This window comes from Danio rerio, chromosome 3 (assembly GCF_052040795.2).
Source record: "Danio rerio strain M-AB ecotype USA chromosome 3, GRCz13ab, whole genome shotgun sequence".
Taxonomy (NCBI): Eukaryota; Metazoa; Chordata; class Actinopteri; order Cypriniformes; family Danionidae; genus Danio; species Danio rerio.
The window spans coordinates 49,014,590-49,041,800 of record NC_141023.1 but is presented as its reverse complement, the minus strand read 5'-3'; the positions used below and the strand labels follow the sequence as shown (position 1 = coordinate 49,041,800).

At 38.0% G+C, this 27,211-nt stretch overlaps 1 protein-coding gene across 1 annotated transcript; it reads left to right on the top strand.

Moving 5' to 3' along the window:
* The first annotated feature begins 6,920 nt into the window (after positions 1 to 6,920).
* On the top strand, positions 6,921 to 26,783 carry tmed1a (transmembrane p24 trafficking protein 1a). The gene is made up of 4 exons (NM_001003487.1): positions 6,921 to 7,224; positions 10,008 to 10,105; positions 11,980 to 12,166; positions 26,208 to 26,783. Exons 1-4 carry the CDS (start codon positions 7,048 to 7,050, stop codon positions 26,424 to 26,426), a joined length of 681 nt encoding a protein of 226 aa, NP_001003487.1. The 5' UTR covers positions 6,921 to 7,047; the 3' UTR covers positions 26,427 to 26,783.
* Positions 26,784 to 27,211: the final 428 nt, after the last annotated feature.

Here is a 27,211-nt window from a genome sequence, read left to right as displayed (position 1 = left end):
GCTTAAATGTTAATGGGAAATGGACATTTTTAAAATTACAACACTCTTACAGACAACACGAGGTTGTGCTACAGAGGACTGCATTGTTTTATCGCTCACTGGGTTACATAGGCTGAACAGGGAAGCGTTCCCACTGTGTTTACCTGGTGCCATGAACTGAAGTCTAGGAGGACACTTAAGCGTATCACTCTTAAAGAGATTGTGATGTTGTTTGATGTCTAATATGCTTTTAATTGTTTACATTAAACTGAACTGAATGATATTAAAGTGGTTTAAATTACATCTGCACTCTAAAATTGCGTTGTAGTCCACAGCATGTTGTTGCAATGTTTATAGTGCTCATTTTTAAAAGTGGCGGCTGCATGAAATTTGCATATAGTCATACTTTTTCTTGAAGTGATCTGAATGGTAGAATTGTTTCTCTTTGTGTCGGGTGACACAGCAGTTCAGTGGCTGGGGCTGCTACCTTGCAGCGGGAGGGCCAATAGTTCAAGTCCTAATTGAGCCAGTCCCACGTTCTGCACGGAGTTTGCAAGTTCTCTCCATGTTCGCATGGGTTTTCCCAGGGTACTCTGTTTTTTTTTCCCACAGTCTAAAAACATGTGACATAAGCAAATTGTAATAACAGTCACAAGCATTTAACACATACATTCTGAATAGATTCGTATAGAACCACCTTATATACCAAGGTAAAGGTAAAAAATGAACCAGGTGCTCTCAGGAAATGCATGATCTCATCTATCTCTGAGCTCAGGGTTCTCTCCCAGGACAGGATGCCAAACCTGCTATTACAGTTAAGTATTACCTAAGTGTGAAACTTGAAACTCAAAAATAATTTACATGTATTTTAAATGTGGGACAAGATTGGTCAAACTTAAGTGGCCCACACATAATTTTTTAACATCTGGGCCAAGTCTTGTGTGCCTCTTTAAAGAAGGTGCCACCTCTGTCAAACCCAGGCCATGTTTGGCCCACATGCTATATGCCAGTGCCAGATGATTGCCTGCTGTGCTAATTTTATACCAAATGTGGGCAGGAATTCTTTGCTACCTGGTTTGTGATGATGAACCATGAAACCAGTCATATGGGCAAATTTAATGGGTATACAAAAAAAATTGGTCCATATGACTGGTTTTGTGAATGTAAAATAATCTGAAATATGAATAATTAAAGTGTTTGATTTCTTAGTATTTGATGATATTTAGCTGAGCAACAACTATTCGTAAATCTGAAAAAAAAACTCAATATTGAATCAAATCACCTTTAATTTTGCTTTAATTAAACACTTAGCAAGGCATATTAATGATCAAATAATTTTGGATATATTTACACTAGGAAACTTCATGAAACGTGATTTTTTTTTTACTTCATATCCTAATGATTTTGGCAGAAAAGAAAAATCTTTTTCACCCAAATTTAGACCTACATGCATTTATAGCTAATGCCAAAAATATGCCTGTGTAACGTTTTGCGGTTCATGGTCCTATTTTAGATTCTGTTGCTCCTTTTTAGAGAAAGTAAAAGGAAAACCATGGCTAAATAAAGTTACAGAGGCACTGAGATGAGAGGCTGCATGTAGAACAGAAGTATATTGCATGTGCTGTAAGAGATATTATTATTATTATTATGTAGTTTATTAACAAACCTTCAAAAGCGCTTTCCACTGTCATATTTTGACTGTAATTTCCTTATTATGACTTAAGTCATACTTTCAATTCAATAATTCAACTTTTAGTCTTAAATACTTTGTCTTTTTCTATTCTTTTTGAAATAGTGGAAGACATCATGATAATAATATATATGCTTCAGTCAAATTATATATTGTCTTTTACATACGACTACTGCTCTATGCTACTAAGCCAGGTTTACAATGCAACAGATCAGTACTTTAATATGTCTACATATTAAAAATGATGTACTTTTACTTCACAAAAAGAGGACATACTTTTAGACTGCTGTGTAAGTAGGTGAATTGGAAGTGTTCTGTCTGAAGGCAGTCTAAAGTGCTACTTTTGTTGTTGTCTGTTGTTGCTGTAGTAGTAGACACAACAGAGAGAACAACATCCCTTTTATATTTTGCCGTCTAAAAATAAATGAGACGATCTAAAGACAAACCCAAGCAGATTGAGAATGCATTACTCAAAAAAGAATACTCATTCTGTCCTTATTTGTTCCCCTGGTCTATGAAACTGAAGATGACATCAAAGCTACTGACATAAGCTGGTTGCGTTGTTGCGTGCATCTTGGTCAGAAGGTGGAGCTTTGAACTAGTGATGGCTGCTTTGAAAGAAGCTTTGAAATCTTTACAAATAGTTCAGAGTGTGTATCAAATTGGCATTTACATCTGTTACATCATTACTGTTTTAAAACTATTTGAATATTCTGTGGTTACGCTTGGTTGAGGAGAAATCACTCTGCACTGGAGTTGTGATGCTAAAGGAAAACCTTGTTTGAGTTGCATCTTGACCACATGTGAAATCCGTCCACGGAAACTGTTGTGACATAACATTGTGTGAAAAATGCTGTGAACCCCATCACATCACATCGGTTCTTGGTGAGAATATTTTGTAGTCTTCACCCACCATAATGTGTAGGGTCCAAGAGCAGTTATTTAAGTAGGGCTCCAAATTATTAAAACCTGAGTAGGCTCTGGTAATGGAACAATAATTAAAACATAATTTGAGCAAAGAGGCAACAGAATATGATCCTGAGAGAGAGTCAGGCTGTTACAGCCAGTATTTCAACTTTCCAATAAAAAAAGAGCGGTTGCGTCCAATTATCCATTTACACCAACTAAGGCTGTACTCAAACTAGGCTACCCAGACCATTCCCTGGCATATTTGACCCACAAATCTTCTTTTGACTAGTGTGAATGCTCCATTCACTGCCCTGGTACATTTCGGTTGGCCAGCCCTAGCCCGTTTTGTCCCGGGCTTTCGGTGTGGTAAACATGTAGTGTGAGTTTAAAGCATGCGCATGTGTAAAACTGAAGATGTTATGTCATAACTGACAAATTGTTCCATATAAATTTATAACTCATTCTTACCCCTGCATACGAGTGTGGGCCACTTTAGGCAGTTATGTGGCACTGGCGGTCTTCTCTCGGGCCAGACAAAATGAATGTGAGCCTGAAGTGGCCCACCTGTACAATAGCAAAAGGTAATGCAAAGATTCCAATTAATATATGGGCCATTTAAGGCAAAGATTTGGCACTTATGGCAAAATGTAATTTGAATGTGAGCCTAATGTGGTCAATGTGGAAAATGGTCAATTTGGCCCAAATGATGGAGGACAAATGAGGGACTCAATTGGCAAAATGTGGCATAGTCATTAAGGTAATCTGGGTCTAAACCCAAAGTGGCTCACATGTGCAAATGTGGCCCAGTTATTTTAGGACATATGTGGGTAGCTTTTGTCAAATGTTCGGCACAATAAGCTCTGCCTATATGTGGCTGTGAGCCTACTGTGGCCCAGAACAATTATGGAAACTGTGGCCCAGTTATGTTAAAACATATGAGGGCCACTTTTGGCAAATATTTGGCACAGTAATCTCTGGCTAATGTTGCTTTTAGCCTAAAGTTGCCAAGTGAAGATATGGCATATGTGGCCCAGTTATCTTAAAACATATGTGGGCCACTTTTGGCAAATATTAGGCACAGTAAACCTGGCTAAGGTGGCTGTGAGCTTAAAGTGGCCCGGAGAATATATGGCATATGTGGGCCAAATCTGGCAAACAGCAGTGGACCGCCCAAGTGCCATCATTCCATGTGATATGTGGGCCAGATGTAAGTATCTGGTGTGGACCAGATCTGGGCAAGAATAAAAGCAAACTGTGGCCCAAAATAGAGTCAATTCTGGTTCATTTGGTTGAATTCTGGCTGATATATGGTATTGCTATGGCTTAATTGTGGTCCAGCTCTGGCAAACAGGAGTGGACCGCCCAAGACCCATCATTCCATGCGGTATGTGGGCCAGATTTAAGTATCTGGTGTGGGCCAGATCTGGGCCAAAAGAAAAGCAAACTGTGGCCCAAAATAGAGTCAATTCCGGTTCATTTGGTTGAATTCTGGCTAATATGTGGTTTTGCTATGACTTAACTGTGGCCCAGATCTGGCAAACATGAACAAACTGCCCAAGTGCCATCAATCCATGCAATATGTGGGCCGGATGTAATTGTCTTTTGTGGGCCAGATCTGGGCGAGAATAAAACTGTGGCCCAAAATAAGGTCAGTTCTGATTTATTTGGTTGAATTCTGGCTAATATGTGATATTTGTATGGCTTAATTGTGGCCCAGATCTGGCAAACAGGAACAGACTGCCCAGGTGCCATCATTCCATGCGGTATGTGGGTCGAATGTAAAGTGTCTATTGTGGGCTGGATTTAAGCCACATGAATTTTGTTAGCTGGGACTTGTCAATGAATGAAAACTGTCCTAGTTTATCAAAAATGTAAACCCCCACTGCACTTCAAGAAATTTCTAAGCATCAAAAGTGGTGGATGTGTTTGGCCATGTGTCCCAAATGACTCAAAATAATACAACACAACAATATAACTAAAGCAATCTCCATTGTACTGAGCAACTGTGCTTCTCTTCCTGTTGTCTTCTAAACAGTCGCATTGATGACACAAACATGCTTAAGGGGTCAGAATGTAAAATTGCAATGCTAGTGTTAGTGGACTGGCAGAGTGGGGGCAATCGTGCCTGTGCTCAGTTTAAGTATATAGTGCTTGTCATAAATGATCAATCTGCTCACTTCATTATTTTGTAAAAAATATATTTGCCCTCATAATCTTTAATCAAATACCTTTTATCTACTCTCAAAATGACTTCTTCACTTCTAGTCACATGGAAAGCTTTTAGGGTGGGGCTATTAGTGCATGTCTTGTTTTAGTCTTGTCTTCGCAGTTGCACAAACAAATATGATACAATTCTGTCTGTAAAATTCAGCTCATCATCCTTGTCATCATCAGAAAACACTCTTCACCCGAGAATGCCGATGGTGATTCTGGTTGACAGTATTCCTCCACAACAGAGTGCAAACTGGCATTCAAATCTTCCTTCATTTTGTTAGCAAAGCCCATCATCCAATTTTCCAATCAGCTCCCAAAGAACAAAATAACGCACCTCCCTATTTTTTTCTAATTTTAGAAACTGTTCAATTGGATGTACATAACAATAGACAATAGTGGGGAAAGGACGATCTTAGTTTTCATTTCATGCTGAAAGAAATGTGGCTGATATGCAAATAAATTATTCTTTCCAAAGACATCTGTTTAAATTAGGTTTGAAATACAATTCAGCCTTAAAAAAAAAAAAAAAAAAAAAAAACAACTGATAAACTCTTTTTTTGTGTGTCACTGGCACATCAAGCATGTCCTGAAATGAATCTAATTAAATCTTATAATGTAAAGTGATTGTATCACTTCAGAAGATTTAGATTAAACCCCTTTATTATATTGATTGCATCTAATATGTCGTAAGATACATGTGCTGGTATTTATTTTCCGTCAGCTTAGTCCCCAATTTAACGGGGGTTGCCAAAGCAGAATGAATCACCAACTAATTTTTTTTTATTTTACCAACACAATCTCACGGCAATTCATAACTTTTTGATTTAGTGGCTAATTCGTATGATTTAGAATGACTTGCTCATCCCCCAATGACGGTTAGGTTTAGGGGTGGGGTTAGGTGCCACGCCTCCTTTTAAAAATCTGTGGGAGAAACCGGAGCAGAGCACCCACATAAGCATGAGGAGACCATGCAAACTCAACACATGTCAACTGGCCTAGCTGGGGTTCAACAGCGACCTTCTTGCTGTGAGGGATTTAACATTGTAATAATTAACCTGCAAGATATTGTTGTTGTGGCATGTATATATACAGGGTGGGCCATTTATATGGATGCACCTTAATAAAATGGGAATTGTTGGTGATATTAATGTCCTGTTTGTGCCACATTAGTAGGGGGCTTGTAAATAACTCATGAACGAATAAAGTTATGTTAAACCAAGCACACCATTGTTTTTTTTTTTTTTTTTGTGAAATTCCAAATAAAATTATTAATGTGTATCCATATAAGTGGCCAACTCTCTCTCTCTTTCATATATATATATATATATATATATATATATATATATATATATATATATATATATATATATATATATATATATATATGAACAGGGTTTTACCTGGTGATGGGTTGCGGCTGGGAGGGCGTCCCCTGCTTAAAACATAAAAACTCATGCTGGATAAGTTTGGCGGTTCATGCCGAAGTGGTGACCCTAGATTATTAAAGGGACTAAGCCAAAAAGAAAATGAATGAATGAATGTACAGGGTTTCTGCAGGTGACACTAAGTCAAATTTAGGACTTTTTAAGAGCATTTTAAGACCCTGCGGATACACTTTATCTTATTGTTATTAAAAGTCCCTGAATACTTTTACTCAATTACCTGTAAATATCAAAACTTAATAACATAGGCTACTAAGCAATTCATTTTAACTTTTTTCTGAATCACAAATTAAGGATTTTCTCATATAGCACTTATGTTTTCCCATCCAAACATCAATTGAAAGCTTGTTCAGCTTTCAGGTGATGTATATGAAACTCCATTTGAAAAATAAGTGACCCTCCAGCATTTGTTAATGATTTTGTGGTACAGGGTCATATTTAAACTTAGGTTTCAGAGTGCGCTACAAACAGCTAAATCAACATTAAAACATGATGAGTTGAAAAGCTTCCTGTAGCTTTGGAAAGCTTCTCGACGCAACAAACGCGTACAACACTTTGACGTCGGAACACAGTTAACAAATCAACGACAGTGTTTGCGCGTTTTACGCGACGCAGGAAAACTGCAACGCGTCAGTTATTAACGAAGCTATCAAACTTCACGCGCGGCTGTTTGTCATGTAGGTTCACGGGAGTCCAGACAATGCGCTCGCGGTGAAGTTTGGCAATGATAGAGTCCTGGTGAGGTCGCGTCGCTTGCAGTGCACACTGCCTGTTTGATACAGCTGCTTAAGTGTGTTAGGAAGAGCAAAAGTCATGGACGAGACGCGTCTCGCGGTTTGTTTTCTATCCTTCCTGACGCTCTGTCTGGATTTGGGATTCACTTTCGGACAGAATAAAGACACCGAGTTCACCTTCCTTCTGCCTGCTGGAGCAACCGAGTGCTTCTTCCAGACGGCCACCAAGAACAGCAGCATGGAAGTGGAGTACCAGGTCAATACAAACTTTAACTAAATATTTTATTAGACTTCAGGTTCAAATAAAAACATGCTTAAAATGGTTTGTGAAACATAAACAAAACAGATAAGCAGGTGCTTGTTTTGATGTTTCATGTTTATCATTTTGCATATTTGTTATTAAAAAAAAAAAAAAAAAAAACACTAGGCTACTATATACATTTTTGAAGTATTTAAAAGAGGCCACTCTTAGTTTGGTTGTTTTGGCATACATTTATTGTTTAACTTTTAAGAATTATATTGCAGGTTTCCCTGAAGGTATAATGACCAGGAAGACGCAGGACTTTCCTTTCGCATTCAGCTGGCACATGTTTTGGTCAAAGTGCATTTGTTTGAAGCTCATGTCAGCATGACTTCAGTAAAGATCGCTGCATGACTCTCTTGTCTGTTCACATATCATAAATGACTTGTGTGTTTGGATTTGGTTTCATGATTGTGTTTTTTTTCTACAGTTCTGGTGGGATGTTCAATAATATTGACAAGTCAGTGGCAGGACTTTAGCAATCGTCGTTCAGTTGTAGCAACACACACACACACAGACAGAAGTCAGTAACTCAAGTCATCATCCAACTTCACTATAGCTGTGCCACGTGTCTGGGGTGTGTTTGTGGAGCCGTCCTGCTTTACGCTAAAAACAGGCACAGCTGCGGGACAGTTGACCCCAGTCAAAGCTCAGTCCATCTGCCGGCAGGATCACAACGTCTCTAGTGCTGCATAGTTGTTGCTTGTCACATTTTATCTCCAGTAATGACAAACAGGCTTTTCCATTGAGCTGCTTTATCAGCTGGTGGTTGATAGGAGGCCTGTCATTTGAATTTGGGGAAAAGAGGACGTAGTACAGTGTTTTCATGATGCCACTGAACAAGTTTCACATTTTTATCACTGCTGAAAATGAAATTCGTCTGTTTTTGAGTTGTACTAATATGTCAGACATTTTAAGGCGAGGAACAAACTTCACCAACTGACGAAAGTCAATTATTCCCATTTGTTCTTAACATTTCCAGTCAAGTTATGTCACTCACCTGCATGTCCAAATGTCTTACCTTCATTCATCTTGAGAACACAAATTAATATATTTTAGTTTTCGGATTTTCAGCTAACTTCTTGCTGTGAGCTGACTGTGCTAATCACTGAGCCACCATGACGCCCGCACTTGATTTATATTTGCGAAAAAGTTATGTATATAAAAGATCGCTGTAAACTATAAAAGAATGTTTTTTTTTTCCTGTATAGTTACACCACATTTTATAAAATTTACACTATTCTCAAAAATAATCTTCGAAATCATTTCAAACCACAAGAACAATTTCTTATGCAAAATTATTTTGTGTTGTTGTTGTTTTTAATGTATTTATGTATTTTATTTTTATTTATCCTTTGCTATGCTTCTATCTAAAAATGTGAATTAACTTTATATGCAAACCTGGATTAATGCATAAAAGATTTGCGAATAAAGCAGCATCTCCATGCAACGAGTCAATCAAAACAAAATCGTCACTTCTTGATTAACTGGCGCCAAATATCAACAGTAAAGACGGAATTTGCTGCAATAGGAGAAGCTGCATAAATATTTTCTTAATTTCATGACTTAAGTTTATTATAAAGTAATTTCGAGAGGACCTTGTGATTGATTGAACATGACTGGTTCTGCATTAACTATGCATGATCCACCAATCAGACGATTCCTTACCCACTATATAGAGCCAGGGTTTCTCACTACAGTCATCTTTGATTTGAAGAATCTCCCCCTTCCACCCCTACTCCTCCACCTTACTCTTCATAGGACGGCACGGTGGCCCAGTGATTAACACTGTTGCCTCACAGCAAGAACGTCACCGGTTCTAGTCCATTAACAGGCCGGTTTTCAGGCAGGCAAGTTTACATGTTCTTCCCGGGCTCGCATGGGTTTCCCACGGGTTCTCTGGTTTCCTCCCACATTCCAAAAACGTGCATTACAAGTTAATTGATCAATCTAAATTTAGCACTACAGTAAAACTCTCATATCGCAATTCTTTTCATGGCAATCATTTTTCTGTCATCAGCTTTTTAAAAAAAAAAAAAAAGGGGGGAGTTCTCGAGACCTACCTGAGCTCAGAGCTCCACTCTCTGCAAACGGGAGGGAGCCCAGGGCTCTCTCCTGGGACAGCATGCCAAACATGCTTATAATCAATCATCAGCTAAGTGTGAACTTATGAAATGACTTGCGCCTCAGAAGGCAATCCTGAATCGCAATGAATGTGCAGTGGTGTTTGAGGCATCAGAAGCGGAGCACAGATACTCTTGATTCTGGAGGTCATTAATAATATAATGACACTAATACTTAAATGATTAAGGCATTTTAGAATGACCAAAACAACATTTAAGATGTTTTACAGTGTGCTCAGCTGCTATTTTGTCAATTCAAATACACATTTTTATCATCACATGATCTCTTATAACAAAAATCACAGGACATGTTTAATGCACATATTCAGGAATTTGTTTGTTGAAAGTGTCTCCATTTTATGCTCATCTTTTTTTAACGAGTATTTTTTATGGGAACTATTTCTTTAAAAGTTTATCTCATTTAATCACCCTACTGTAAGTCACTTGCATAAAAATGTAGAGACAAAAATTATTGAAATTCTTTGAATAGCTGACAGTTTCACATACAGTAGAACATGTTTATGGTTTATAACACTAAATGTTCAGTTGGATGTGCAGGTCACTTCACAGAAATAAACATTGTTGTGAAACAGTGCAATCTGTGTATGTGTGCAGGTGATCGCAGGCTCAGGACTGGACGTGGGCTTCACTCTGATCTCCCCCCGGGGGTACAGACTGGTCTCAGACTTCAGAAAATCTGACGGCATCCACACGTGAGTTTCAGGTCCCACAGAGCTGAACCTTTACACGTTTACTCATTTGCATACCCGTGAGTTTCGGACCATCATAATCCACTGTATTTGCATGTCTTCTGCTGCAAGTTTGCATGCTGGATGCATGACTGACAGTGAACTGAAAACTGACTTCACAGAAAACAGTTCCATCTTCGCAGAAACTGATGCTAGGTAGTTAATGTCAGCAAGTGTTGTGACCAATTTGCTGCGCGTTTCTTCAGTTGTTTGTGTTGTGACCAATTTGCAACACATGTACTGTGCTTTCTCTTTTTATAATTATTTCTTTGGGGGTTTTCACCTTTATTTGGATTGGAAAGTAGAAAGAATTGACATGAATGCATTGGTAGCAAAGAGAGGTGAAGGAACGCGAAGTGGAATCGAACTCGAGTTGCCGCGAGTGCATGTGGCGACGCACTAACCACTACGCCAACTTGCATGTGCTTTTTTTTTTTAAATTGCAGAGCGTGAAGCTCTCTCGGCCACCATACTTTTATCTTCGAACTCTTAGTTCATATCCTGCAATTTTGAATTCTGATTTATTTAGCAAATTATGTGTGCTTATAACCAGGGCACAATTTAAAAGGGAGGTTTGACCCACATAATTAATGCTTGACCCACTGAAGGATGTCAAAAGAAGATGTGTGGGGGTCAGCCCTTTAAATGGTGAGATGTACATTGTTCTAATCTGTATCTTAAATAATAATAAGTAATAATAAAACCATGGGGAAAATAAATATTTCTTCTTCATTTATTCGCCCCTATTATGGTTTATACCAGGGGTGTCCAAACTTGGTCCTGGAGGGCCGGTGTCCTGCATAGTTTAGCTCCGGCTTCCTCCAACACACCTGCCTGGAAGTCTAGTATACCTAGAAAAAGCTTCATTAGATGGTTCAGGTGTGTCTAATTAGGGTTGGAACTAAAATATGTAGGACACCGGCCCTCCAGGACCGAGTTTGGGACACCCCTGGGTTATACAATTGTGAATCCATGACCACGTCCAGCAATCCACACTGTAAAAAATGCTGGGTTCCACACAATCGATTTGTGTTGGGACAACATGAAGGAATTAAGTTAAATTATTAGTTTTTTTTTTTAATTTTTTTTTATTTATATGGACTGAACATAAAATAATAAAGTGAAGCTGTTTCAGATCATTTTAGTGGTTTATGTCGGAAAACATTGTCAGCAGTCTGAAACTGGCACCAAAAGTGTTCACAAGACACTTTTCTTGTAAAATAGGTGTTTGTATGTAAAAGCTGAAAGTTCATTAAAATTGTAGTTGTATGTATATTAATAGACACCTGTGCTAGCACATGGATGTTAAATAGTACAATAAAAAGTGTCCTTATCCACCACTTGTGTGCAGCATGCACATGGATGACGCGATAGAAGCCATAATGCGCCAGACCACACACCAGCTGATGGTGGAGAGGAGAGTAATGAAGCCAGTTACGATATGGGGATGGTTAGATGGGAGGTCATGATGGACAGAGGCCAGTGGGCAGATTTTTAATGACCACAGTGAGTCAGGACCTCGGTTTAACATCTCACTGAGCAGTATAGAGTCCCCATCAAGATAATGGGGCGTCAGTGTATACCCCGGTTATCTCTAACACCATGACCATGTGAATTGCTGAGAGCTACGGTAGCTGCCGGCTGTACTCATTATCCCCCCAAAACACTGAACATTTGAACAAGTTGAATTAATATATTAGATGTAATTCAGTTAAATGTATGTATTTGATTCACTGAAGCTCTGAAGCAAAACGGTTATATTAGTTTCATTTTAATTTTTAGTTTTTCTTAAAGTCATTAAATGCATTGTAGTAAGCTTGCTGTGTGTTTTAAATCAGTGTTGACTCCACTGAGGAGGGCGACTACCGGATCTGCTTTGACAACAGCTTCAGCCGTATATCGGAGAAGATGGTGTATGTGGAGGTGATCATGGATGGACCAGAAGGAGAGGATGAGGATGATGAAGACTGGGCTGCTTTGGCTGAACCTGAGGACTCACTGGAGTACAAACTGGAGGATATCAGGGTAAACAATAGTCAAACGTCTTTTCATTTATTTGCCTCTGTTTACATCTATTAATGCAGGAGATCGATCATGTGGATTATGAGATTTAAAGTGCCCCATCATGCTTTTCAGATATCCTCTTTCATGCAGTGGTGCATGTTTATTATTATTATTATTACTATTATTATTATTATTATTATTATTATTATTATTAATATTATTATTATTATTATAAGAATGTAAAATGTCTGTAGTTATAAAGCTCAAAGTGCCTGATTAAAAAAAATATATATATATTTTTTTCTTTAATAAGGATTAAAGGCACTGTTGCCATTAGAGGGCGCCTATTCACAACAAACAAAGGCGTATAGTGTGATGCCATATTGGGGTCACACTCTGTTTAGCTCAAGGGTAGTTAGAAAAGCTTCCTTTTTAAGTGAGCTTGCTTAGTTTTTTCTGAATGGCTAAAATGAGTTTTATTTAAGTTTCATTATGGCGCATATCTATGTATCACATTTGTATAATGTCAGCCTATCCTTTTCACTAATGATATCTGCTACTGTGACATATGCATTTACACAACTTCACACCTACAATAATCATTAAAGATGCTAAGGGTGTACTCACACTATGTACAGCTGCCTTAAACGGTGCCAAAGCACAATTGTCCCCCCTCCGGTCTCCCTGACGGCCCGCACTCACATTACATTTGGCCTGGGCATGCTTGCGTCATTGATGATGCGCTGTTCAGTTTAAGAAGCTCTATATAAATGGAACCTTAAAAGTCACGTCTCGTCTTTAGTTTTGGGCTCAGGCGCGTTTTGAACTCACACACAAGCATGCTGCGCCAAAGCCCAGGTGAACCACACTCTGGCACACCTCTTCCAACCGGCCCAGGGCCGGCCAAGTGAATCGTGCTTGAGCCCGATTTAGAGCACTTACACTTCTCAAACGATCCAGGAAACGGGCGTAAGCATGGTTGGGAGAGCATAGTGTGAGTACGCCCTGTATTAGGATGCTTTAACACTAGCACTTTTGGTTCGCACCTGGGTTTGTTTTACGTCAGAGTACGGTACGTTTAGCTTGTGTGAACTATGTCTTTTAAACTCATATGCGCACCCACGAATTGTACCCAAGTCTGCCTGAAAGCGGTGATTTAGGGTAAGGTTCACTTCTGATATGAATGCAATTGTACCAAATAAAAGTAAGCGAACCGCCAACTGTAAAACAAACTTTAGTTTTCATAACGTTCATTTGTGTGTGTGTGTGTGTGTGTGTGTGTGTGTGTGTGTGTGTGTGTGTGTGTGAGTGTGTGTGTGTGTGTGTGTGTGTGTGTGTGTGTGTGTGTGTGTGTGTGTGTGTGTGTGTGTGTGTGTGTGTGTGTGTGTGTGTGTGTGTGTGTGTGTGTGTGTGTGTGTGAGTGTGAGTGTGTGTGTGTGTGTGTGTGTGTGTGTGTGTGTGTGTGTGTGTGTGTGTGTGTGTGTGTGTGTGTGTGTGTGTGTGTGTGTGTGTGTGTGTATCACCTATCTTGGTGTCAAGCGGGACTGACCCAGTGCAATGTCTACTTGTCTCCATGACAAACGACTTCTGCAGACATCTCATGATGTTCTAAACAATTTTTTTTAGGCCTATTTTCTTTTAATTATGAAGTATTGGATTTATATGTTTGCATTTCAATGCAGCATCCCTAATGTATTCTCTTAGGTGAGGAAAGATTTCCACTTATCATACTTAAAATTAAACTGTGCATTATGCATTAAAAAAAGTTCAAAGCACCAGAATCAGTACTCTATGTCGGCCGGTCACCGTGACAAGGAATCAGTACTCTGTATCTGCTGCAGCCTTGATTGGAGTATCGCTATTGATTTACAGTAATCAACGATTGGATCAAAAAAAGTTGTCAAAATTTTCCTAAGAAAAGATTGGGTGTTTAATAGTTTTAGGACAACTTTGATGGTTTTGAACCTCTTCAAATGTTGTCTATTGTATTTATGCAGACGATTTACAAAATGTCATCCTTTTACATAATCTTTACTAAATATTCTAATGAAATTTAGTATAATAAGAAAAATCAATCATTATGACTCACAATATATTGTTGGCTATTTCTATAAATATTCCTGTAAAATTAAGACTGGGTTTGTCTTCCAGGGTAAACAATTATGATAACATTTACTTTTTTTTTTTTTTTTTTTTTTTTACCTTGCTTCATGTAATTCCTTTTGCAAGAGAGCTCTGAAACAGAATATGAAATGTTTTATATATCATAATAAACACTACTGTATGCTGCCATACAAAGGCAAAGAGTAGTAACTACACATTTGGTCAAAATTAAAAGTCTATAAACAAAGCCTAAAATTAAAGAGTTAAAGCCTAAAATAAGCATTGTACTCTGTGGTTCCCAAAGTGTGTGTCGGGACCCCCTGGGGGGTTGCGAGACAATGATGGGGGTTCACTTGGTGATTTTTAAAAAAATCTCATATATGTTAATAAACTATTAATAACTATTAACAGCGGTGGTGCAGTGAGTAGCACTGTCGTCTCACAGCAAGAAAGCTACTGGTTCAAACTGGGTCAGTTGGCATTTCTGTGTGTAGGTTGCATGTTCTCCCAGTGTTCGTGTGGGTTTCCTCCAGATTCTCTTGTTTCCCCCACAGTCCAAAGACATGCGGTACAGGTGAATTGGGTAGGCTAAATTATCCATAGTGTATGTGTGTAAATGAGAGTGTATGGATGATTCCCAGTAATGGGTTGTAGCTGGAAGGGCATCTGCTGTATAAGTTGGTGGTTCATTCTGCTGTGGCGATCACCGATTAATAAAGAGACTAAGCCAAAAAGAGAATGAATTAATGTGTGTATATATATATATATATATATATATATATATATATATATATATATATATATATATATATATATATATATATATTTATATTTATTTATTTTTATTATTATTTTTAATTTTTTTATTTTACAGCACAATGTTAAACTTTGATACCTTAACATTAACCACATACATTATAAATAAAGGCCACGACTAAACATATAGGATGATCTCCAAGTGGCGGTCTCCAAAATTAAACCAAGAATGGTGTTATGCTATAAACTTTGTGCCCACCATTCTCATAAAGTGAGGTTAATATCAAATTAAACAAATGAATAATGACTATAAAATAATATGGTTATTAGGCTATTGCACTTTATTTTATTTTTTTGTAATAGCTGTGTTCATATAGTTCTTATTGTTGTGTGTGTGCACTGTTGTGTGTAGTATTTGTGTTTATAACCACCTCAGAGCATAATGGGGGTCATGAGTCACTTGAATTATTTTGGGGCTTTTGGGCTGAAAGTTTGAGAACCCCTGATTTTAACATCTGTTCTCTCTTGTGACATTATCACACTTCAGGAAAAATAGATAAATAAATAATTAAATAAATAAATAAATAATAAATAAAAAAAAAACAACAACATCAACAATTGTCAAATTTGTAGTATCTACAACACCCAAGCTGGTGTCAAAACATTTACAGTAGATTTTTTTTGTGTTTTATGTAGATACTCCACTTAACCTTGGAAGTTTATATTGTTATAACAAAATCATGCTTTTGTTGAATTTCTTTTTAAATGTTTGCACTTTATTTATTCATTTTCCTTTAGCTTAGTCTCTATTTCAGAGGTCGCCACAGTGGGATAAACCACCAAATAGGTCACACTTTGATGGTTTGTTTGTTAAATATAAGTTACATTGCATCTACATGTCAACTAATTCTCATTAGATTGTAAGTAGACTGTTAAGTTGGAGTTAGTGTAAGTTGACATGTACTTGCAAAGCTTCTTATAGTCAGTTAAATGTCTGTTAAAGGAGCAGTAACAACAGATATTAAGCAGACAGTCTACTAATACTCAAATGGGCTATAAAATAAAGTGTTAGCACCAACTATTCCAGCATATGTTTTTATGCAGCAGATGCCCTTTTCAGCTGCAACCCAGTTCTGGGAAACACCCATACACTGCGTCATTCACAGACACTACAGCCCAATTAGTTCAATTCACCTATAGTGAGCACCTGCAAGAAACCCACGCAAACATGGGGAGAACATGCAAACTCCACACAGAATTGCCAAACCAGCGACCCTTAACCAAACTATAAAGATGTATAATTGTTTATTGAAGCTGCATTGAATAAAAAGGCTTATCTCCTTGAATGTGACAGAATGTTTAATTCTTCCTGAGGAATTGATACCCACAATTAATTTGTACATAGATGAAACATGGCAAAGAGAATGGGACAACTGCATGATTAATAAACTACATGAAATTAACAAGAAAATAAATGAAAGACATCTAGCAATCTATTATTTTGAGACCAGGCATCTATAGGCATTTGAGATCAGACTGTCTATACTATATGTCAAATTGGACATTCTAGGCTGACACATTTATATTTACTGAACAACAAAGCATCGCCTTAATGTAATTATTGCCAGGCTGTTCTTACCATAAAACATATTTTGTTGGAATGTGGAAGTTTTAATACCATTAGACAAAATGTTTTAAGCAGAGTACTTTGATTTTTAAAAAGGAAGGATTTAAAATTATTTATCAAAAATTGAACTGAAAAAAAGGGCGAGGCAGTGGCGCAGTAGGTAGTGCTGTCGCCTCACAGCAAGAAGGTTGCTGGGTCGCTGGTTCGAACCTCGGCTCAGTTGGCGTTTCTGTGTGGAGTTTGCATGTTCTCCCTGCCTTCGCGTGGGTTTCCTCCGGGTGCTCCGGTTTCCCCCACAGTCCAAAGACATGCGGAATTGGGTAGACATGCATGAATTGGGTAGGCTAAATTGTCCGTTGTGTGTGTGTGCGCGCGTGTGTGTGTGTGTGTGTGTGTGTGTGTGTGTGTGTGTGTGTGTGTGTGTGTGTGTGTGTGTGTGTGTGTGTGTGTGTGTGTGTGTGTGTGTGTGTGTGTGTGTGTGTGTGTGTGTGTGTGTGTGTGTGTGTGTGTGTGTGTGTGTGTGTGTGTGTGTGTGTGTGTGTGTGTGTGTGTGTGTGTGTGTGTGTGTGTGTGTGTGTGTGTGTGTGTGTGTGTGTGTGTGTGTGTGTGTGTGTGTGTGTGTGTGTGTGTGTGTGTGTGTGTGTGTGTGTGTGTGTGTGTGTGTGTGTGTGTGTGTGTGTGTGTGTGTGTGTGTGTGTGTGTGTGTGTGTGTGTGTGTGTGTGTGTGTGTGTGTGTGTGTGTGTGTGTGTGTGTGTGTGTGTGTGTGTGTGTGTGTGTGTGTGTGTGTGTGTGTGTGTGTGTGTGTGTGTGTGTGTGTGTGTGTGTGTGTGTGTGTGTGTGTGTGTGTGTGTGTGTGTGTGTGTGTGTGTGTGTGTGTGTGTGTGTGTGTGTGTGTGTGTGTGTGTGTGTGTGTGTGTGTGTGTGTGTGTGTGTGTGTGTGTGTGTGTGTGTGTGTGTGTGTGTGTGTGTGTGTGTGTGTGTGTGTGTGTGTGTGTGTGTGTGTGTGTGTGTGTGTGTGTGTGTGTGTGTGTGTGTGTGTGTGTGTGTGTGTGTGTGTGTGTGTGTGTGTGTGTGTGTGTGTGTGTGTGTGTGTGTGTGTGTGTGTGTGTGTGTGTGTGTGTGTGTGTGTGTGTGTGTGTGTGTGTGTGTGTGTGTGTGTGTGTGTGTGTGTGTGTGTGTGTGTGTGTGTGTGTGTGTGTGTGTGTGTGTGTGTGTGTGTGTGTGTGTGTGTGTGTGTGTGTGTGTGTGTGTGTGTGTGTGTGTGTGTGTGTGTGTGTGTGTGTGTGTGTGTGTGTGTGTGTGTGTGTGTGTGTGTGTGTGTGTGTGTGTGTGTGTGTGTGTGTGTGTGTGTGTGTGTGTGTGTGTGTGTGTGTGTGTGTGTGTGTGTGTGTGTGTGTGTGTGTGTGTGTGTGTGTGTGTGTGTGTGTGTGTGTGTGTGTGTGTGTGTGTGTGTGTGTGTGTGTGTGTGTGTGTGTGTGTGTGTGTGTGTGTGTGTGTGTGTGTGTGTGTGTGTGTGTGTGTGTGTGTGTGTGTGTGTGTGTGTGTGTGTGTGTGTGTGTGTGTGTGTGTGTGTGTGTGTGTGTGTGTGTGTGTGTGTGTGTGTGTGTGTGTGTGTGTGTGTGTGTGTGTGTGTGTGTGTGTGTGTGTGTGTGTGTGTGTGTGTGTGTGTGTGTGTGTGTGTGTGTGTGTGTGTGTGTGTGTGTGTGTGTGTGTGTGTGTGTGTGTGTGTGTGTGTGTGTGTGTGTGTGTGTGTGTGTGTGTGTGTGTGTGTGTGTGTGTGTGTGTGTGTGTGTGTGTGTGTGTGTGTGTGTGTGTGTGTGTGTGTGTGTGTGTGTGTGTGTGTGTGTGTGTGTGTGTGTGTGTGTGTGTGTGTGTGTGTGTGTGTGTGTGTGTGTGTGTGTGTGTGTGTGTGTGTGTGTGTGTGTGTGTGTGTGTGTGTGTGTGTGTGTGTGTGTGTGTGTGTGTGTGTGTGTGTGTGTGTGTGTGTGTGTGTGTGTGTGTGTGTGTGTGTGTGTGTGTGTGTGTGTGTGTGTGTGTGTGTGTGTGTGTGTGTGTGTGTGTGTGTGTGTGTGTGTGTGTGTGTGTGTGTGTGTGTGTGTGTGTGTGTGTGTGTGTGTGTGTGTGTGTGTGTGTGTGTGTGTGTGTGTATCACCTATCTTGGTGTCAAGCGGGACTGACCCAGTGCAATGTCTACTTGTCTCCATGACAAACGACTTCTGCAGACATCTCATGATGTTCTAAACAATTTTTTTTAGGCCTATTTTCTTTTAATTATGAAGTATTGGATTTATATGTTTGCATTTCAATGCAGCATCCCTAATGTATTCTCTTAGGTGAGGAAAGATTTCCACTTATCATACTTAAAATTAAACTGTGCATTATGCATTAAAAAAAGTTCAAAGCACCAGAATCAGTACTCTATGTCGGCCGGTCACCGTGACAAGGAATCAGTACTCTGTATCTGCTGCAGCCTTGATTGGAGTATCGCTATTGATTTACAGTAATCAACGATTGGATCAAAAAAAGTTGTCAAAATTTTCCTAAGAAAAGATTGGGTGTTTAATAGTTTTAGGACAACTTTGATGGTTTTGAACCTCTTCAAATGTTGTCTATTGTATTTATGCAGACGATTTACAAAATGTCATCCTTTTACATAATCTTTACTAAATATTCTAATGAAATTTAGTATAATAAGAAAAATCAATCATTATGACTCACAATATATTGTTGGCTATTTCTATAAATATTCCTGTAAAATTAAGACTGGGTTTGTCTTCCAGGGTAAACAATTATGATAACATTTACTTTTTTTTTTTTTTTTTTTTTTTTTTACCTTGCTTCATGTAATTCCTTTTGCAAGAGAGCTCTGAAACAGAATATGAAATGTTTTATATATCATAATAAACACTACTGTATGCTGCCATACAAAGGCAAAGAGTAGTAACTACACATTTGGTCAAAATTAAAAGTCTATAAACAAAGCCTAAAATTAAAGAGTTAAAGCCTAAAATAAGCATTGTACTCTGTGGTTCCCAAAGTGTGTGTCGGGACCCCCTGGGGGGTTGCGAGACAATGATGGGGGTTCACTTGGTGATTTTTAAAAAAATCTCATATATGTTAATAAACTATTAATAACTATTAACAGCGGTGGTGCAGTGAGTAGCACTGTCGTCTCACAGCAAGAAAGCTACTGGTTCAAACTGGGTCAGTTGGCATTTCTGTGTGTAGGTTGCATGTTCTCCCAGTGTTCGTGTGGGTTTCCTCCAGATTCTCTTGTTTCCCCCACAGTCCAAAGACATGCGGTACAGGTGAATTGGGTAGGCTAAATTATCCATAGTGTATGTGTGTAAATGAGAGTGTATGGATGATTCCCAGTAATGGGTTGTAGCTGGAAGGGCATCTGCTGTATAAGTTGGTGGTTCATTCTGCTGTGGCGATCACCGATTAATAAAGAGACTAAGCCAAAAAGAGAATGAATTAATGTGTATATATATATATATATATATATATATATATATATATATATATATATATATATATATATATATATATATATATTTATATTTATTTATTTTTATTATTATTTTTAATTTTTTTATTTTACAGCACAATGTTAAACTTTGATACCTTAACATTAACCACATACATTATAAATAAAGGCCACGACTAAACATATAGGATGATCTCCAAGTGGCGGTCTCCAAAATTAAACCAAGAATGGTGTTATGCTATAAACTTTGTGCCCACCATTCTCATAAAGTGAGGTTAATATCAAATTAAACAAATGAATAATGACTATAAAATAATATGGTTATTAGGCTATTGCACTTTATTTTATTTTTTTGTAATAGCTGTGTTCATATAGTTCTTATTGTTGTGTGTGTGCACTGTTGTGTGTAGTATTTGTGTTTATAACCACCTCAGAGCATAATGGGGGTCATGAGTCACTTGAATTATTTTGGGGCTTTTGGGCTGAAAGTTTGAGAACCCCTGATTTTAACATCTGTTCTCTCTTGTGACATTATCACACTTCAGGAAAAATAGATAAATAAATAATTAAATAAATAAATAAATAATAAATAAAAAAAAAACAACAACATCAACAATTGTCAAATTTGTAGTATCTACAACACCCAAGCTGGTGTCAAAACATTTACAGTAGATTTTTTTTGTGTTTTATGTAGATACTCCACTTAACCTTGGAAGTTTATATTGTTATAACAAAATCATGCTTTTGTTGAATTTCTTTTTAAATGTTTGCACTTTATTTATTCATTTTCCTTTAGCTTAGTCTCTATTTCAGAGGTCGCCACAGTGGGATAAACCACCAAATAGGTCACACTTTGATGGTTTGTTTGTTAAATATAAGTTACATTGCATCTACATGTCAACTAATTCTCATTAGATTGTAAGTAGACTGTTAAGTTGGAGTTAGTGTAAGTTGACATGTACTTGCAAAGCTTCTTATAGTCAGTTAAATGTCTGTTAAAGGAGCAGTAACAACAGATATTAAGCAGACAGTCTACTAATACTCAAATGGGCTATAAAATAAAGTGTTAGCACCAACTATTCCAGCATATGTTTTTATGCAGCAGATGCCCTTTTCAGCTGCAACCCAGTTCTGGGAAACACCCATACACTGCGTCATTCACAGACACTACAGCCCAATTAGTTCAATTCACCTATAGTGAGCACCTGCAAGAAACCCACGCAAACATGGGGAGAACATGCAAACTCCACACAGAATTGCCAAACCAGCGACCCTTAACCAAACTATAAAGATGTATAATTGTTTATTGAAGCTGCATTGAATAAAAAGGCTTATCTCCTTGAATGTGACAGAATGTTTAATTCTTCCTGAGGAATTGATACCCACAATTAATTTGTACATAGATGAAACATGGCAAAGAGAATGGGACAACTGCATGATTAATAAACTACATGAAATTAACAAGAAAATAAATGAAAGACATCTAGCAATCTATTATTTTGAGACCAGGCATCTATAGGCATTTGAGATCAGACTGTCTATACTATATGTCAAATTGGACATTCTAGGCTGACACATTTATATTTACTGAACAACAAAGCATCGCCTTAATGTAATTATTGCCAGGCTGTTCTTACCATAAAACATATTTTGTTGGAATGTGGAAGTTTTAATACCATTAGACAAAATGTTTTAAGCAGAGTACTTTGATTTTTAAAAAGGAAGGATTTAAAATTATTTATCAAAAATTGAACTGAAAAAAAGGGCGAGGCAGTGGCGCAGTAGGTAGTGCTGTCGCCTCACAGCAAGAAGGTTGCTGGGTCGCTGGTTCGAACCTCGGCTCAGTTGGCGTTTCTGTGTGGAGTTTGCATGTTCTCCCTGCCTTCGCGTGGGTTTCCTCCGGGTGCTCCGGTTTCCCCCACAGTCCAAAGACATGCGGAATTGGGTAGACATGCATGAATTGGGTAGGCTAAATTGTCCGTTGTGTGTGTGTGTGTGTGTGTGTGTGTGTGTGTGTGTGTGTGTGTGTGTGTGTGTGTGTGTGTGTGTGTGTGTGTGTGTGTGTGTGTGTGTGTGTGTGTGTGTGTGTGTGTGTGTGTGTGTGTGTGTGTGTGTGTGTGTGTGTGTGTGTGTGTGTGTGTGTGTGTGTGTGTGTGTGTGTGTGTGTGTGTGTGTGTGTGTGTGTGTGTGTGTGTGTGTGTGTGTGTGTGTGTGTGTGTGTGTGTGTGTGTGTGTGTGTGTGTGTGTGTGTGTGTGTGTGTGTATCACCTATCTTGGTGTCAAGCGGGACTGACCCAGTGCAATGTCTACTTGTCTCCATGACAAACGACTTCTGCAGACATCTCATGATGTTCTAAACAATTTTTTTTAGGCCTATTTTCTTTTAATTATGAAGTATTGGATTTATATGTTTGCATTTCAATGCAGCATCCCTAATGTATTCTCTTAGGTGAGGAAAGATTTCCACTTATCATACTTAAAATTAAACTGTGCATTATGCATTAAAAAAAGTTCAAAGCACCAGAATCAGTACTCTATGTCGGCCGGTCACCGTGACAAGGAATCAGTACTCTGTATCTGCTGCAGCCTTGATTGGAGTATCGCTATTGATTTACAGTAATCAACGATTGGATCAAAAAAAGTTGTCAAAATTTTCCTAAGAAAAGATTGGGTGTTTAATAGTTTTAGGACAACTTTGATGGTTTTGAACCTCTTCAAATGTTGTCTATTGTATTTATGCAGACGATTTACAAAATGTCATCCTTTTACATAATCTTTACTAAATATTCTAATGAAATTTAGTATAATAAGAAAAATCAATCATTATGACTCACAATATATTGTTGGCTATTTCTATAAATATTCCTGTAAAATTAAGACTGGGTTTGTCTTCCAGGGTAAACAATTATGATAACATTTACTTTTTTTTTTTTTTTTTTTTTTTTTACCTTGCTTCATGTAATTCCTTTTGCAAGAGAGCTCTGAAACAGAATATGAAATGTTTTATATATCATAATAAACACTACTGTATGCTGCCATACAAAGGCAAAGAGTAGTAACTACACATTTGGTCAAAATTAAAAGTCTATAAACAAAGCCTAAAATTAAAGAGTTAAAGCCTAAAATAAGCATTGTACTCTGTGGTTCCCAAAGTGTGTGTCGGGACCCCCTGGGGGGTTGCGAGACAATGATGGGGGTTCACTTGGTGATTTTTAAAAAAATCTCATATATGTTAATAAACTATTAATAACTATTAACAGCGGTGGTGCAGTGAGTAGCACTGTCGTCTCACAGCAAGAAAGCTACTGGTTCAAACTGGGTCAGTTGGCATTTCTGTGTGTAGGTTGCATGTTCTCCCAGTGTTCGTGTGGGTTTCCTCCAGATTCTCTTGTTTCCCCCACAGTCCAAAGACATGCGGTACAGGTGAATTGGGTAGGCTAAATTATCCATAGTGTATGTGTGTAAATGAGAGTGTATGGATGATTCCCAGTAATGGGTTGTAGCTGGAAGGGCATCTGCTGTATAAGTTGGTGGTTCATTCTGCTGTGGCGATCACCGATTAATAAAGAGACTAAGCCAAAAAGAGAATGAATTAATGTGTATATATATATATATATATATATATATATATATATATATATATATATATATATATATATATATATATATATATTTATATTTATTTATTTTTATTATTATTTTTAATTTTTTTATTTTACAGCACAATGTTAAACTTTGATACCTTAACATTAACCACATACATTATAAATAAAGGCCACGACTAAACATATAGGATGATCTCCAAGTGGCGGTCTCCAAAATTAAACCAAGAATGGTGTTATGCTATAAACTTTGTGCCCACCATTCTCATAAAGTGAGGTTAATATCAAATTAAACAAATGAATAATGACTATAAAATAATATGGTTATTAGGCTATTGCACTTTATTTTATTTTTTTGTAATAGCTGTGTTCATATAGTTCTTATTGTTGTGTGTGTGCACTGTTGTGTGTAGTATTTGTGTTTATAACCACCTCAGAGCATAATGGGGGTCATGAGTCACTTGAATTATTTTGGGGCTTTTGGGCTGAAAGTTTGAGAACCCCTGATTTTAACATCTGTTCTCTCTTGTGACATTATCACACTTCAGGAAAAATAGATAAATAAATAATTAAATAAATAAATAAATAATAAATAAAAAAAAAACAACAACATCAACAATTGTCAAATTTGTAGTATCTACAACACCCAAGCTGGTGTCAAAACATTTACAGTAGATTTTTTTTGTGTTTTATGTAGATACTCCACTTAACCTTGGAAGTTTATATTGTTATAACAAAATCATGCTTTTGTTGAATTTCTTTTTAAATGTTTGCACTTTATTTATTCATTTTCCTTTAGCTTAGTCTCTATTTCAGAGGTCGCCACAGTGGGATAAACCACCAAATAGGTCACACTTTGATGGTTTGTTTGTTAAATATAAGTTACATTGCATCTACATGTCAACTAATTCTCATTAGATTGTAAGTAGACTGTTAAGTTGGAGTTAGTGTAAGTTGACATGTACTTGCAAAGCTTCTTATAGTCAGTTAAATGTCTGTTAAAGGAGCAGTAACAACAGATATTAAGCAGACAGTCTACTAATACTCAAATGGGCTATAAAATAAAGTGTTAGCACCAACTATTCCAGCATATGTTTTTATGCAGCAGATGCCCTTTTCAGCTGCAACCCAGTTCTGGGAAACACCCATACACTGCGTCATTCACAGACACTACAGCCCAATTAGTTCAATTCACCTATAGTGAGCACCTGCAAGAAACCCACGCAAACATGGGGAGAACATGCAAACTCCACACAGAATTGCCAAACCAGCGACCCTTAACCAAACTATAAAGATGTATAATTGTTTATTGAAGCTGCATTGAATAAAAAGGCTTATCTCCTTGAATGTGACAGAATGTTTAATTCTTCCTGAGGAATTGATACCCACAATTAATTTGTACATAGATGAAACATGGCAAAGAGAATGGGACAACTGCATGATTAATAAACTACATGAAATTAACAAGAAAATAAATGAAAGACATCTAGCAATCTATTATTTTGAGACCAGGCATCTATAGGCATTTGAGATCAGACTGTCTATACTATATGTCAAATTGGACATTCTAGGCTGACACATTTATATTTACTGAACAACAAAGCATCGCCTTAATGTAATTATTGCCAGGCTGTTCTTACCATAAAACATATTTTGTTGGAATGTGGAAGTTTTAATACCATTAGACAAAATGTTTTAAGCAGAGTACTTTGATTTTTAAAAAGGAAGGATTTAAAATTATTTATCAAAAATTGAACTGAAAAAAAGGGCGAGGCAGTGGCGCAGTAGGTAGTGCTGTCGCCTCACAGCAAGAAGGTTGCTGGGTCGCTGGTTCGAACCTCGGCTCAGTTGGCGTTTCTGTGTGGAGTTTGCATGTTCTCCCTGCCTTCGCGTGGGTTTCCTCCGGGTGCTCCGGTTTCCCCCACAGTCCAAAGACATGCGGAATTGGGTAGACATGCATGAATTGGGTAGGCTAAATTGTCCGTTGTGTGTGTGTGCGTGTGTGTGTGTGTGTGTGTGTGTGTGTGTGTGTGTGTGTGTGTGTGTGTGTGTGTGTGTGTGTGTGTGTGTGTGTGTGTGTGTGTGTGTGAATGTTTGTGTGGATGTTTCCCAGAGATGGGTTGCGGCTGGAAGGTCATCCACTGTGTAAAAACTTGCTGGATTAGTTGGCGGTTTATTCCTCTGTGGCGACCCCGGATTAATAAAGGGACTAAGCCGACAAGAAAATGAATGAAGGAATGAATGAATGAATGAACTGAAAAATCATATTTAACTTTGAATATATTTTTGTGTGTATTTGATCTATTTATGTTTTATATATTTGTCTAGTTTGTCAAGTAACTTTTTTTTTATTGTAATACGAATTTTTTTTAATCATGTAATTTTAATTTTTTGTATATCCATTTTGCCACTAAATAGCCATAAGTTGCTGATGTGGCAATAAATAAATATAGCTGCATTGATGTTCTTCTGTCCTCACACAGGACTCGATGGACGCAGTGCACAAGAGCCTGGAGCGAAGCCGTCAGCTTCAGACGACACTGCGGGCGTTCGAGGCTCGTGACCGATACCTGCTGGAGGATAACCTTTGGCGCGTCTCCTTCTGGTCCTGCGCCAGTCTGCTGGTGATGATCAGTGTGGCCCTCACACAGGTCTACACGTTACGCAGATTATTCAACGACAAACACAAAGTTTGCACATAGCAGAGTTGAACACTGTAACACCCAATGCACTGCTTATGCCAAATATTAAAAGGATGGATTCTGGACACTCTCAGGTCCTAACTAAACACTCTATAAAACTGTGAGGTCTTTAGAGATATCAGTGAAATCTTGGAGTATTAGTTAAACTTGTTTTAGTTTTAATAAGAAGAGTATGTAGCAGCAAACACTGGTGAACACAACATTTATTTGAATCACTGTACAGACATTTGAATGTGAATCTAATTTGGATTTGACTTTTAAAACACTGCAGTTAAAATCATTTATGTGACTTAATAACATTTGCTAGTAGATTCCTTATAGGATTATGTGGTATAAATAAAAAAAGAAATAATGCAAGTAATAGTTTTTTTTTTAATGGCTTTATTATACATCAGCATCTTGTTTGAAACACAAAATGGGTCGTTGCTGTTATTTTGCATCAATTCATGACTAGACTAAGTTATTACTCCGATTCATAACACTACTTTCAAGACTGCCATCATTATTCTCTAATGCTGATTCATTTCCAGTATTTCTAATGTTCTTACATCACCTTGCAACAATATACAAATATTCTCATTAACCAAGTCACATTTATGTACAACCATCTTCATCATTGTAAAAACTACCTATAAATAAGTGTCCCTAGAGATTCACATAAACGTCATGGTGCTCCATTTATGAAGCATACACATATTTGGCACTAAGGTCATTCTTTGCAAATCAGGAAATTAAATCTGACAAAGGCTGTTAAACAACAAAGCCAGTTGCTCACCAGAATCGAG

What these genes read in the sequence shown, in the direction of transcription:
- tmed1a (NM_001003487.1), top strand. Translation starts at nt 7,048, where the DNA reads ATGGACGAGACGCGTCTCGCGGTTTGTTTTCTATCCTTCCTGACGCTC. An exon ending in GCATGGAAGTGGAGTACCAG is followed by an intron (nt 7,225 to 10,007) that starts GTCAATACAAAC and finishes GTATGTGTGCAG; the next exon opens with GTGATCGCAGGCTCAGGACT. An exon ending in AAATCTGACGGCATCCACAC is followed by an intron (nt 10,106 to 11,979) that starts GTGAGTTTCAGG and finishes GTTTTAAATCAG; the next exon opens with TGTTGACTCCACTGAGGAGG.